The sequence below is a fragment of the Falco cherrug genome, chromosome 15 (genome assembly GCF_023634085.1).
Source record: "Falco cherrug isolate bFalChe1 chromosome 15, bFalChe1.pri, whole genome shotgun sequence".
NCBI lineage: Eukaryota > Metazoa > Chordata > Aves > Falconiformes > Falconidae > Falco > Falco cherrug.
The window spans coordinates 20769920-20784787 of record NC_073711.1 but is presented as its reverse complement, the minus strand read 5'-3'; the positions used below and the strand labels follow the sequence as shown (position 1 = coordinate 20784787).

The 14868-nt window shown below is 40.4% G+C and overlaps 1 protein-coding gene across 4 annotated transcripts in view; it reads left to right on the top strand.

Moving 5' to 3' along the window:
* The window catches only part of DACH2 (dachshund family transcription factor 2), a 310897-nt gene that overhangs the window by 278320 nt on the left and 17709 nt on the right, over positions 1-14868 (top strand). For all 4 annotated transcript variants that reach the window (XM_055727704.1, XM_055727702.1, XM_055727701.1 and 1 more), the window contains exons 8-9: positions 13268-13413; positions 13943-14090. In XM_055727704.1, coding sequence (XP_055583679.1) covers positions 13268-13413; positions 13943-14090 — 294 coding nt within the window. The remainder of the gene's footprint in view (positions 1-13267; positions 13414-13942; positions 14091-14868) is intronic.

Here is a 14868-nt window from a genome sequence, read left to right as displayed (position 1 = left end):
GGTGGGTTAGAGGCACCTTTTTGGGTACTACAATTACTTTGATTACCAATTGCTTAATATTCTGTATTATTACTATTACTATTTCTGACTTTGGGACTTCAAAACAATTTCACTTGCTTCGTCTAATAGTTGTCGGTTTAAACAAATCCTTTAAAGAGACTTCTAATGGTTCTAGCCTGCACTTCCAGCTTTGATAGCTTTGTTAGAAGCAATGCAGATTGATTTCAAGTCAGTATTTACTACTGGAGAGTATTAATCCAGACCTTATACATCATAAAGGCAAGAACATATGTCACTTTGAGAACAACTAAGCTGCAAAGGTTCTGCAGTACCTGAACAGAGATTGGCTCTTGAAAAACATGTACTTTATTTAATTTCTTAGATCTGTGGGGAAAACACCTTTCCAGGTAAGTTTCATGCTTCATTAGTATTTTGATCCACTGCTTGTTTTTCATCAGCTGCAGACTTGCACGTTTACATAAAGTACCCAGAAATAGCTTTGTCACTTTGGGTTGCGGTAACCTTTGTGAAAACTTTAGAGCTCAAACGGCAGCGTGTAGCATCAATATCTTTCAGAATTTTACAAAACTAGCTGATTAAATCTGATTTTAAATACTACTTTCAGTCTAGAACCCTGCCTTTTTAATAATCAATTAAAACATTGTTTCATTGTGTTTATTCAGCATGTATAAAGCACTGCTTGACATGTATTAGACCTTACATAGCAGTACACAGCTGTAGCCCATCCAGCATTTTCCAAATGAGTTTGCACAAGGAATAAAAGATTGCCATCTGAGCAACACTGGAGGGAGACAAGAGCAGACAAAAGGCAGTTAAGCACTACAAAAAAAGAAAAGACCCTGTTGAGATAGAAATTTCTGAGCAAATGCCTCAATTTCACAGGGAGATACTGTAGCAGGCAACGTACATTGATTTTAGCACATGAAGTACGTTGCATTTGGGATTCATTAAGCTTCATTTTGTGCACTGTCGTGAAATGGGTATGTCAGCTCCTCTCTCAAGTAATGCACAGTTTCAAAGCAAGGAGGTAGAATAAACCAAACTGAAAATATAATGTGCCCTGCAAAAGGAGTAAGCTGGTTTTAAAAGGAAAATGCTTTGGTTGCTAAAAGCCTGAAGTCACAGTAACAGTAATCAAAACCTAAACATTTTTAAAGGATTTTATGCTTATGGAGTTTTGAATATGACTTGCAAACACCAATAAGGTCATGCTCCTAGCTGACCTGGTGGGAATCCCACTAGAAGGACTGATGGAGTGCAGAACATTATTTCTGTCATTTGGAGAAAATGCAGATAACTGATACTTTGTAGTTACTCACTTTTTTTACTGAATATGGGCGAGGTATTTTTGCTTTTGGTCACGATTGGGTTTTCAGCTGTATTTGCAGTAGGAGGGTGCCTAAGATGGTGCAGTTTTCTCTCCCCTCGTGTCTCTCCTCGGGAGCCAGCTGCAGAGCTCGATGTAGACACTTCCCCGCCTCTCCAGGCATCAGCTGCCTCATCTGCAAGCCACAGAAGCTGGCAGGTCCATGAAGCTGGATTTTTCAGCCACCAACCAAATCCAAGGCCAGTTTGAAATCTGTTGGTGAATGCGTGAGAAGTCTGGAGTACTGGGTTTCTGTGTAATTTGTTTTGGTTTGTATCTTGTTTTTAATTGAGAAGCATGTAAATCCAAGAGATTGATCCAAAAATCTGTTTAGTAGCTTTTATTTAGTAATGATGATGTGGCATTTTTTGTTTGTCTTCAAGTCTACTGTAAATTATAGTGGTTTAGAGGCAAGAGGTTGGTGACGTTTCTTAAAATTCTCCTGGAGTGATTGGTTTGCAGTGCCAGATCACGGAAAGAGTAGGATTGTACATACACATGGCTGGGGCAGGGGGCGTGGGGAGGTGCGGTGGGTCTTCCTTGCTCAGTTCTCTAGCTTTTGTGCTTTGCCTTCAGATGATATTAGGCTGTTACTAATAAAATTAGCTGAAGAAACAGGGCTTTACTGCCAGACTTTGCTATATGCCACATTCCATAGCAGAGCATAGCTTTATGTCTGAGGTCTTGGGCAGAGAGAAGAGCAGAGGAAAGATGTTGGTCAGTTGCTGGGAATTGTACTGCTGCACTGTAGTAGCAACCTGTTAGGGGAGACTGCAGGACCCTGGAATTAGCCTCTTGTGGTTTAAATACTTTAGCACTTTTTCACAAGTGATGTTTTGTCTGGGGTATGTACTGGGGATCGCTGCTGAAGAGGTGCTGTGCCTGAAAGGTGAGAGGCTGAAGCGTGTGGCCGCCCAGCTCCCTGCCTCCCCGCGGGCTGACCTGAAGGAAGAGTACAGCAGATCGATGTCAGATGGCTGCTGCTTTCTGCAGGAAGTTTTCCTTTTTCTTTCCTTTCCCCCGTATTTAATCTTTTAAAAGATCTCAGGATAAGTGGCAGCAGTAGACTTAACAGTTATTAGGTTGCAAAGTAGTGGATGTGGACTACTTGGTGGTTAGCTTACATTTATATACTCTGATCGCAGCTGCCATTTGGGTCAGAAAGAGTTTTCCCTTTTGATAGATCGGCTGTGTGCTCGGAAAACTTGTCTTTCCCCAGAGCATCATGTAATTGTTTGGTGGCGAAGAGTTGTGCTACGTTGCCATGGACATGCGGCTCTCCACACCGAGAGCTGCTGTAACGCTGATATATGTGAGCCTAGTCATCCTGTCACTGAGATGTAATACCGATACGCCAGGACAACGTTTCTATCAGAGGGCCTATTACTTGCCCTCTTAGCTGAAGAGGGGAGGAGGGCTGGGGTAAGCCAAATTGTGACCATTTCTTAGCCCAGGAGGCTGGGTTGCGTTAGGGTTCAGTTCTGTGACCTTTCCTACCAGCTGGAGATACTGGCACTGTCTAACAGCGGCACTTGGGTGAGGTGCCGCGCACACCGGGCTGGCGTCGCCCCGGGTGGGAGATGGGTGCGCGTCTTCTTCTGTGCACGACCCTGGGTGCTGCGGGCAGAGCGGGGGGGGGGGGGCAGCCCCGTGCCCCCTGCCCCTGCTGTGTGCAGCTGGGAGGGCTGAGCAGCTGGTGCAAGGCTGAGTGCTCTGTGGAAGCCTGCAGCAGAGCTGTGTCAGGAATCCTACCGATACCACGTACAGCACAGAACTGCTACTCACCTGTAGAATTAAAACACTTAGAAAGTAAATTAAAAAGGGATGAATTTCTCATGCTTCTTAATAATCAAGGTTTGTAAAAATCGATGTGCAACTGCACTGAATTCAAACACTAGGATATATAAGCAGAGTACTTCATTGCTGACATCTGAACAATTCATAATTCATTCAGAAGGCAACTTTTAAGGTAATCATCTTTCTGGGTATATTTTCCTGTTAAGGTCATCGTATTTCTCCTAGCGATCAGTTCTGAAAGTTGTCTTACTCCTCCAGTGCAAAAATCCTGCGAGTGAACATCCCCCAATTGCACTCATAATTATTCCTGATTAAAAGTGCCCTGGCCTGACAGCACCAGGGAAATTAATAGGAGATGCTTTCTACAAGTTTTAGAAGATGAGCAAAGACATACTCACTCCCTCTTAAGATTATTTAAGCAGGTGCTGTGGGAAGCCATTGCTTTTATAAGGCTCTTCAGATGTTTACAGCAAAACATTTTTTCCCAGTGATTGAATTTTTCGAAGTACTAAAATACCACGGAGAAATATGTTTCCCACCAGTTTTATGGCTCCCTGGATGCATTCTATACAAACCTTGTATCTGCCTGGACACAAACACTCTATTGCAAAAAGATATCTTGCCATTTTAACAAGCTATACTGCTTTGAAAGGATGCACTGCATCACCAGTGGGAATGTCAGTACCTTAAGAGTAATACTTCTTTAAGGGTACTATTTTATTAAAGCAGACCTCAGTAATTTGTTCCTGACTGTTATACACCCTTATTTTATTAAAGGTATTTTACATCTGTGGAGGAGATTACTACCACTCCTATTTTCTCCACTGCTTGGCTTTAATGGATGGTGTGGAATATAATATTTATTAAGCCTAAGCAGGGGAGGACATAATAGCAGAATTGTCCTTTATAACCTATTTTACACAGTTGTAAAATAAACCTTAATAAAGCAGGAATAATTATCCAGGAATATCCAGGAAATGGAGTGCTCTGCCTGCTTCAAATATTTGGAGGACTTAACTGCTGTGATAAGTGTGCTTTGAAAAACTGAACTCAACAGTAATAATGCTGGTATTAGTTTGGTACTATTTTAGAATATGTCGAGAGATGAAGTACCTTGTGTGTCATAATCACTGTGTTAGCATAAATCATATAATACATATATAATCTCTATATAAAATAATTATATATAGTGTATATATATTACAATAATCTGTGAATAATCCTATGGAAGACAAACATATTAAAAATGTAAAAATACTTACTAATTTTGAAGTTTAGAATTCCTTTACCTTATTCCGATGGCACCCAGAGCGCAGTGACTAGCTCCCTGGCTACCAGTTAGTTGTGCTGGTGATCACTAAGCTTTGCTGTCAGGGAAGAACATTCCTTACTACTCAGTTCTGTAGGCCTTTAGATTTGCTTATGGCCAGGGAGGATTTATGTTTACTGCCTGGGCCCCAGAAGCTTGACTCCGGCCTGGTTTTGCCTGACATTAGCAACACAGACTTGCACCCGGCATATGCACAGATGACATTTGAATAGTTGCCTGGACCAGGCAGACACCTTCAGAAAAGCCTTTCCTGGTGGCACATGTGCAGCTTTAGCGGGCAGGTGGAGTTAATCGGGTGCAAAATGGGAACACAGGCCCATGTGCCACACTGGTGAAAATTTGGTCCCACTAATCACAGCTATCTGGAAGCATTTATATAGTTGTGTGGGTTTTGTGAATAGGAAAAAATGGAATCTTTCTAATGAGATCTGTTTCAGATTACTAGTTACACTACCAAATAGTGCAATAAAGGGAGTAGATGATGAAAATTATTTACAAACACGTTGTATGTTTTTATTATGAGTAGAACATGAAAGAGCTTGCCTAACTGTGGAGGCAGGCGGCCTTTGTTTGGGCACACAGTTTTGCTTGTCAGCTCCGGAGCGCTGCGTTTACAGGCGTGCATGGTGGCAGCGGACTTGCCGGCAGCGGCGTGCCTCACGCTTCAAGGTGGCTTCGCAGACAGCTGCCAGCTTGGGCTTCCCAGTCGGCAAGTTACACCAACTGGGAGCTACCTGCCGTCCAGAAACCACGTAGCTGTAGTTAGCATGGCGCTGGGGTTGGGGTAGTACCCTTCTCCCTCTGTTTCCTGCCTGGTTTCCCCATGTGGGGCTGCTGGCTACATGCAAAAGCACGGTTTGTTCGTTGGAACACATTGCTCGCTGATCGCGGCTGTGTTCAGCCAGGGGCTGGCGGAGCAGGTACGATTCTGCCTGCGAGTGGACCTCGCCGTCTGCATGCCGGGGACCGATATTCTCCAGCCAGCTCCGGATGCCTGTGCTAGTAAGCTGACAGTTCAGTTAACAGACATTTCTTCAGCTTGAATACCATCAACCTGTTTCTGTTTATCCTCATCACACCCAGCCCGTGTTTCTTCACCTTCCTTATGCAGTAATTTTACTGTTTATTGTACTGCTTCTTAGATAGCTTGGCTTTTCTGTTTCTTGTGTGGTGTCTGTCCGTGGTGGCAGTCACTGGAATCTGTCTCAAAGGGGAAAAGGGAAGGATTTTGTTTTCAGTACCTAATGCAGCTTTGCAAGACACTGATTCCTGATCAGATATTCCAGGAGGACTGGGAAAGCAGTTCCTATCCTCCCCCATCCTTCCTGATTTCTTCCTCCTGTTGTCCACTTTGTATGTTGGGGTTTTTTTCCATAGATGAATATTGTGGAAATTATTTGGACTAAAGTTAATACATTAATTATCCAAGCTGACATTTTTGCAGTGTGTGAAAGGACAGGGTGGTATGTAAAATAGATGCACTAAGAACACCTACAGTATGACAACAAGTAGCAGGGTAATTGCTGAAAATGAAGTCTTTTCTGCTTTCCCTTCCCTTCAACATCTGTTGTTCCATATGGAGTCATAAATATTTGCAACAAAATAGTTGAAGAAATAATCTCAACATTAATAGGGAAAAGCTGAATCCGCCAAGAAAATTGAAGAATCTTTTTTTTTTTTTTTTCCTTGGCAAGTTCCTCCTACCCATCCTCATCTGACAGTTTAAAATCTCGGTAGAAGAATAGTCAGACTACATTGATGCTTAAAAAACACTATGAAAAAAACCTTTGTGAGTGTTAATGGGAGAGTTAGCTGAGAAAAAAATTATAATGTCTTGATAATAGCTATGAGGAGGATTTTGTTTATTTTGTTTCATTTTCCTCCTTTCTTCCATGCCACAGTAATTCTATTACTAGCCTCTCATTGAATAGTTCACATTTTCACTTTTCTTTATTGTCAGTAGAAATAATGCTTCTTGGCATTGTCAGGAATGAGAAGGTACTATTACTAGCTGAAGTAACTAGTTACTTTAAATTGCCATATGGAAAATGCAGATCGGTAGTACTTAAGCTTCTATGTAGAAGCAACTTAAAGCACAGAACAACTTCAAACGTGTCAGAATCCGGGTTACCAAAACCTGCCTAGGAGAAAACATGTATGATAGTAACACCACAGACAAACTATAAATTGTAAGTAATTGTTGTGAACATAAAATATACCATTTTTTAAGGCTTTTTCTATGTTTATTAGTGGCCTTAATTGTACTTATAATTCTCTTTAATGAACAGAATTTATTCAGGTGACATCAGTTATATTTGGTTTTCTTAATGTGGACATACAGAACTTCAGACAGAAGTTACTTGCTCTAGTTCTGATGTCTGGCTAGTGAATTGCTGCACCTCTCAGTTTCATTTTTTCATTATCACAAACCTAGTAGCTCATCTAACTCAGGTGCTTTCTTTTGAGGTTTGAATTAATAAAATATTTTCAGGTGTTTTTACCATCATTGCCGTGTGAACATCAGAGTATATTGTAAATATGTTGAAGTTATAAATAGGTATAATTTTCTGTGTTATTAATGAGGCTACATTGATGAAAATGTCAAAGCTGTGTAATTACACACCTCTTGATAAAGAGCGCACAGATAAAGACAGTTTGTAAACTGTAATTTCAGCCCTTTCTAGTGAAATTCTCTTTTCTTTGCTTTTTGCCTCCTTCCCCTATTCAGACACTAAGTGCATGCTTTGTGACGTCCTTCAGGAAAGCACACCCTCATCATTCCTGAGAACAGGTCTGTGGAAAGGTGGTACGGTTTGGTACGAGTTGCTTGTACAGTTTGCTCTCTCTTTTTTTTACTGCCTGGAATACTCCGTTTTCCCTAAGCTAGCACATTGCTCTAAATGTAACAGACATGGCTGTAAAAGACAATTAAAAGCGTTTCAACAAATACATGCGTGACAAAAGGAGGGGTAGGGAGAATCTCCATCCTTTATTGGATGCAGGGGGGAAGCGTAGTGACAAAGGCTGAGGAACTTCATGCCTTCCTTGCCTCAGTCTTTAATAGTCAGACCAGTTGTTCTCGGTGTGTCCGGCCCCCTGAGCTGCTGGAAGACAGGGATGGGCAGCAGAGCGAAGCCTCCATGGTCCAAGGGGAAATATCAGCCACCTGCTACACCACTCGGACACACAGATCTCTGGGGCCAGGCCAGGCCACAGGACAGACCCTGAGGGGCTGCAGCGTGTCCAGGGACGGGCACGGAGCTGGGGAAGGGGCTGCGGCACCGGCTGGGGGGGCTGGGGGGGCTCAGCCTGGAGAAACGGGGCTCGGGGGGGCCCCATCGCTCTGCGGCTGCCTGAGGGGGCTGGAGCCGGGGGGTCGGTCTCTTCCCCCAGGGAACCAGCGACAGGACAAGAGGGAACGGCCCCAGGCTGTGCCAGGGGAGGGTCAGGGGGGATCTCAGGAGAAATTCCTTCGCGGAAAGGGTGGCCGGGCAGGGGGACAGGCTGCCCAGGGACCCGGTGCTGTCACCGTCCCCGGGGGGGGGGCTCAAAACCCCCGCAGGCGCGGTGCTTGGGTTCAGTGGTGGGCTTGGCAGCGCTGGGTTAGGGGCTGGGCTTGATAATCCTGAAGGTCTTTTCCAAGCTAAATGATTCTATGAATCTATGGTCTACTTTTCCCCCCGTGTTGAAAATAATGAAAAGGTTTTATTAAACGCTTCTTTAGGACAAAATCAATTTATTTCAGAATGGATAGGTGAATACTAGCTTGGACATGGATGCTGTGAAGCAGAGCATAGTTGATGTTAGTGTTTTGAGATAGTTTCCAAAAGCTTTTAAGGCAGCCTGGAAATGTATATATAAAGATTAGATAGAGATAGTATTTTTAAAGTGAAGGTATTTTTGTGGCAAAGCTCAGTCGTGAAAAATGCTTGTGCACTATCAAGTTGTATCAATCATTTGAAAATGAAATAAAATCTGATTTAAAGCTAGTGTACTGGATTAATCAGCTACTCCCCAATTGCATTCATTGACCCTGTTCATTCAGGGACTGTAATTAAGAAAAACAGCAGTGGCTTTAAATTTGGCATCTGAATCACAAGGTTAAAGCAGTAAATTTCTAAGTTTGATTGGTGCCAGGTTAGGAGGAGGTATCTCTTTTCTCACTGATGAACAGGAGTGCTCAGCTCCTGGCAGAGAAGCAATGAGTGAAGGAGAGAAAGGCAGGCAGAGGTTTATGGAGGCTTTTCAGAGTTATTAAGGCACTGAAGACAGATAACCCTGTCCTTGCAGACTTACAGATACAAAATAGTTGAAATAAACAATGCCTCAGATTACAGGGTTTTCATACTTACCTTACTGTAAAAGAAAAAAAAATCTAGTTTCTCATTAAGCAATACAGAAATTGACAAGATTTAAAATTCAAGTAAGTTTTAATTTTTGGAAAAACTGCTTTTTGCAGTCAAAACTTAGAATTTGGGCCCTAATTCTGTCAAAATACCCATGTTCCAGACACTGCTGCCTATTCATGTTGTTGTGAGGTAGATACAGAACTGGAAGTCAAGGGACCTCTTGCCACTATAGAGATACATCGCTTTGGATGATCCTGGAAGACCTTTGGGTAAACAGTGCTATTTCAAATAAGACTGTATGTTATTTTCAAACATGAGTAGCACACAGAACCCAGCTGACATTGCAGATCCTCTGGTTTTATTTATTAGAAGTCAAAAAGGTCCATCAGAGTGTCTGTGAGCTGTTCTTTTGTAACTATGGGCCATTAAATATAGTCCCCATTACTCCAATATGAAGCTTAAAGATTTATAATTGTGGTAAATCATTTTAGTCCTTAGGTATCTAAATTTTATGCCACAGGCAAGGAAAAGGAGTGACCCATCTGGCACCTATGTCCAAAACCCACTTATTAATGCTGGCTGAAGGCTTTCTGAGATCAAATGTCTTGGTTAGTAACTAACAGATTAATATCTCTAAATTTTGTATAAATTGTTACTCTGTTTTCCATATGCCACATATTTATTTTATGCATGAGTTACATTCTGTAAACTACTTCAGGTGAATAATGCTTACACAGCTCCAGATAGATACATTTTTGAAGTGTTTGTGAAGAAATAACTCGGTGGTCTAACTAGTGTTAGACAAGATGTAAACTGTAGCTTTAATACTTCTACCTTGTTTTGAGAGGGATGTGACATGTCAAGTGTATCAGGTATATGAGTGATGGGTTTAAAAACATGCCTTCTGAAAGAATATAAACCAGCTGGCAAATAAAATTGCCTGTTGGTTTGGGCCGTGCACTGTCATGCAGGGAGCAATTCGCGTTACTTGTGTTCCCAGCGCTATGTTTAGTCCGTAGGTTGATGCTTCATTTTCCAAACCCTGTTTCTGCAACTTAGGCAGAAGACAGAAGATGAAATACTTCGGTATATTGGATTAAGAACAAGAAACTTTCTAGCAGATTTTCATGTGCTTTCCTGGGATAATATTCCACTCGCTGTTAGTGTTTACTGTGTATTTCTTTTCTCTGCAATATAATTCTTCCTTTCATCTATTCATCTGGATGCCAGCTAGAAATTAAAATAAAAAGTCTGCACTCTAAATGGATTCCTGAATGCTATTATAAAGCATGGCAGGTTTAACAAACGGGCTTGATAAAAGTAGTTCCCACTTTGCTTCAATAAATAGAAAGGTTGTTTGTGTCCTTGGTTAGATTGTAGTTGTCCTAGCTTTATTTCTTGCTTATTCTGTTGTACTATATGTGTGAGTGCAGCTTTTAGCATTTATATTTTTAGTGTTATTTAAAATCAAAATGCTTAAATCAACATCTTTTTTTCTATTAAAGAGACGCATTTGATACAGTCCACAAAAAATGCTTCCAACGCATGCCATTTTTAATTGCTTTACCATTTATGATTTCTCAAGTCTAGCTAATAAATTTCTGGCTAACTGCACTTACTCAGAATACAGGCAAGATGTAGACACCATTCAGATGTGAAGACCTATTACAAGATTGAAATAGATTTCTAATGCATTTATCATTCATCTTTGCAGAGTGTGATTTCAATCAAAAAAAAAAAAAGATGAATGGTTTGACAGTTTCCGCCCCTATACGCTAAAACATAATGTGCTTCTTCTAGTTTTCAGCTATTACAGACTTTAACATGCAATGTGACCTTGGTCTGCAAAGCATGTTTGGTTAGCACAAAAACTTAATCATAAGAAGTCATAAGTAGAATCCTTCTTCTTTACTGCCCTTTTTCTGGGACTTGGAAATTTATTGCTTCTGGGACAGGTAGGATATGAACAATGGGCCAAATAGAGTCCAGGGTTATCTCATCTGTGTGAAAACTGCTGCTGAAAATCGATGTGACCTCTGCTACACTGTCATCCCAATTCCCACCCTCTGTGTCCTATTTGTCTTTTGGTAGAAGCTTAGATCTGTGTGCTGTCTCTATGTGTCTCTCTTGGGCCAGATTATCAAAATGAATCATTGCCTGCATACCTCTTATATTTCTATTTATTTTCCTGGTGTTGACTAGGTCTGATGAAATATGATTCTTTTTGCATTTGATCCTCACTGCAGCAAGCAGCACCTAATTTAGCTGTGTCTATCTCTTTAAAGAAGAGTAATACTATTTTGAAACTTCAATCTGCTGTACAGTAACATTACAAACCATAGACCATGCAACCTGTCTTCACAGTCAATAGTAATTTTCCTTTCAGCCAATTTAATGTTATTACTTTCATCTCCAAATAGTAGGGATTTCTAGAGATTTTAAAGCAGCTATAGTTTTGTTATGCATACTTCACGTATTACTTTCTTTTTCAGATGCCACTTCTGTTTAGTCTTGTGACTCCATGGCATAGATATTATTTCTGTGTAGCATCATATGCGACAAATAACCAGTTTATTTTCAAAACTCGGCCACTGACAAAAGATATTTAGATATGAGAAATGATGCATCTGAATTGGCACAAACTTTGTAGTCTATGTTACCAGAATTTATTTTTAAATGGATCGTTTAAATTACATGAACACAGCTCTAAAATGATAGCTACAAAGATGTGTAGAGGTTACTGGCTTTTGTTGTTCTTAGTCCTGAAGAATCATTATAAAGATGTGCCATTTAATGAATTCACACAGGGTAAACAAAATACTCCCTAAACAGAGATTTCAAAGAATACTTGAAAACTGCTAGTGCTTCTGGTTCGTTGTTAGTAGGTGTGTTTTAGAAACACAGCACAAAGTGCTTGCTGCTCAGTAGGTACTGCTGGAGTTTGTTAAACTACATACGAGTATTGCTGTAGAGACACCAGGGTTTAATTCATCGTTGTCAGGTTCTTTTTGAGGTGGCTTTTTTTTTTTTTTTTTTTTTTTTTTTTTTTTAATAAGGAGACCTTTGAATATGGTGTGGTCTAATTGTAAATCCAGGCTTTAATATGACCAAGTCACTTGAAAAATGAAACTATCAGGACTGGTTGTACAGTTGCCCTTAGAAAACACTCATGTCATGTATGTGTGGTCAGTACATTAGTTGCAGGTTTTACTAAAAAGCAGTTGCTGAGAAGATACTCTTTGATTTCCGCAAGTGGAGGAACATAATATCTATAGACTGGATTTCCCTGGAATATCATACAGGATTTTAGGGGTTTTTTTACATTGCAGAGTTAAAGAAATTACAGAGTTTGGCTTTAAAGACTGCTAGATTTTTATTTTGTGGTTTTTAGCAATTAACTCGATGTTTAAATGAATACATGGGGAAGTAGTACTCATAGGGATCTGAGAGAAGGAGATACATTTACTATCCTAAAATATGTTTAAATTATCCTATCAAAAAATGTGAGTTCCTTGTTGATAGTACTGATTCATCACAAAATTTAAAGGATTTTTAAGAAATTATTACTGATGTTATTTCTTTCCAGACACACATTTCTACTGTCTGTGCACATCTTGATCTGTAACAACATGATCTATTTGAAACGAGTGGAGGGGGAGCTACGAGGTCCTGATTCTACAGTTTGTAAGAGATGCATCGCTCTAGTTTTCTGTGCAGTGCATCGCAGGAGTGAGGGGAGCGCTCTCTCCTCCCCGGCTGCTCCTGGGACCCTCGCCACCCAGCCTCTCGATATACCTCTGGTATAAACTGAGACAGCTCAGCAGAGCTTTTTTGGCTACTGTCTGTGACTAGAAAGGCTGACAGTAGCAAGGTACTTGTTAAGAAAACCTGTGCTGACACTTTACTGACAACGTGGAGTTGGTGCTAGCTAAGCAGGAGGGGATGAGTCAGTGGAGATTATTTACTGCTGAGTATGGGAAGGGTAATATTAAAGGAGTGAAGAGATGCGATACGTTTCTTGATCAGAATTTTGTCAAGGTTATAGCAACAAAAAATGCACATCACAGAATGGCAAACATTCATAGAATGGAGAAAGGTCATTCAGGTTTAATGAACTGCGTAATACTGTTATAATTCTGTAGTATAATTCTGTAGAATTTGAGATATAATAGTTTATACTCTATTAAAGCTGTGTTATAGTATTCGGTATATTTATTGTTGTTCTGTACTACTTTGCAAACTTACCTTAGCAACAATCGCAGCTGCCCAAAGACTGAAACAATGTCAGTTTTACTAATGCGCTTGTATTTTGACTTCCAGGTAAACAAAATGCTAGTTATTAGAAATTACATTTATCTATATTTCCAATGCCTTCTGATGTTGCTTTTAAACCTATCTTTACAGAAGAGGTCCAAATTGCCATTCCAATAATGAAACCAACCTTAGATAAAGTCCAACTGGCTGGACAGGCCTTGCCTCCTGGATTTCCGGCGCCATTTCTTTTTGCTGATGGTCTGTCATCAGTAGAAACACTATTAACCAACATTCAGGTAAATTATTCTCTATAGGGCCAGGCTATGTCATGATAGATAACGTGTTTCTTTTTCAGTCTCTTTAAAAAAGTTTCAGAAACTACATTGTATCTGCAATTCTAATTTCTTTTATTTAATGTAATGCTTAGGTTTCCACTGTCTGGCATTATCGGTTGTGAAAGGGTTCCATATGTTGTCTATTTGACTTAATAGTTGGCAATAATGGTCATATTAGAATTCACCAGTCTCATTATTCCTCTTCTGCTTCTCCCTTCAGTTGACCAAGGTCAGCAATGATACGGCACTCCGTTTGTAATAAACCGCATCCATAGGATGAATTAGCAAAAGCTATACTGAATGATTCCATGCCACCAGATTGCTCATATATGACATTTAGCTACTCCAGGTGCCCAGTTGCATTCCAGGTCTATAGGTTCCTGCTTTTAATTTTTCTGTTTTCCTGGAGGGTATAAAAGAAAGAAATGGATTAATTTTATCACTGCTGGAACAAAATGGTATTTTCAGATCTTACATTTGTGTGTTTTAGGGCCTGCTGAAGGTGGCTGTGGACAATGCGAGAGTCCAGGAAAAGCAGATACAGCAGGAAAAGAAAGAGTTAAAGATGGAGCTTTGTAGAGAGAGAGAGCTGAGAGAAAGCTTGGAAAGGCAACTCACAGCTGAGCTGCAAAGCAGAGGTGAGTGAATGAAAAATCAAGTTTAGATATCTATTAAATGTATAACCCTTTGGCATTTCCAGCTGGAGCTGTTGAGGACTTGGAGTTAACTGACATTCATACTTCAGTGTAATGCAGCAGTGGACTAGCACTGGTAATGAAAGATTTAAATTTAATAAAAACAGAATGAAGCACACTTTTCTGTAAGCAGAGAGAACAGTGACTGAAGGATTATTTCCTGGAGGGCAACTGGCCGCAGAGAGTTTTGGCAGGATCTGTGGAGGAAAGCTGATTCAGTTTCATGGCTTTCACATGTATTATTACCCATCCGCCTGTGTATTCCCAGCCCGATTTCTTCATTTGACAGCTTTAATTTCTTTTGTTTTCTGCTATTATCCTTCAAGCATTGAGAATCAGTCTTACTGTGAGAAAGATAATATGTCTGTAATTTGGGTATTTAGGTGATTTTTTTTCATTACCTTAGTACTTATCTAGCCCACAGTTCTGTAGTTCAGGAGCTACTCCCCCAGTTTTTCTTGTCGATAACTTCAGTGCCACAAAATAGATGGAACTACGAGAAACTGTCCACCTAAGTGCAAGACTTGAAGCAAATAACCCTAGATATTTATTTTTTTCTGTCAGTAGAGTGAGATACAATAGCGTTCCCCATATGGGGCCTTCTAAGACAAAACCATGACTGTTTAGAAGCTTTTGATAGTAACAGGCAATTAAATTGGTAAATCTGAATTTTTCGCTGTGATATTGCAAAGAAGGCAATGTTCTTTTTAAAATTCAAATC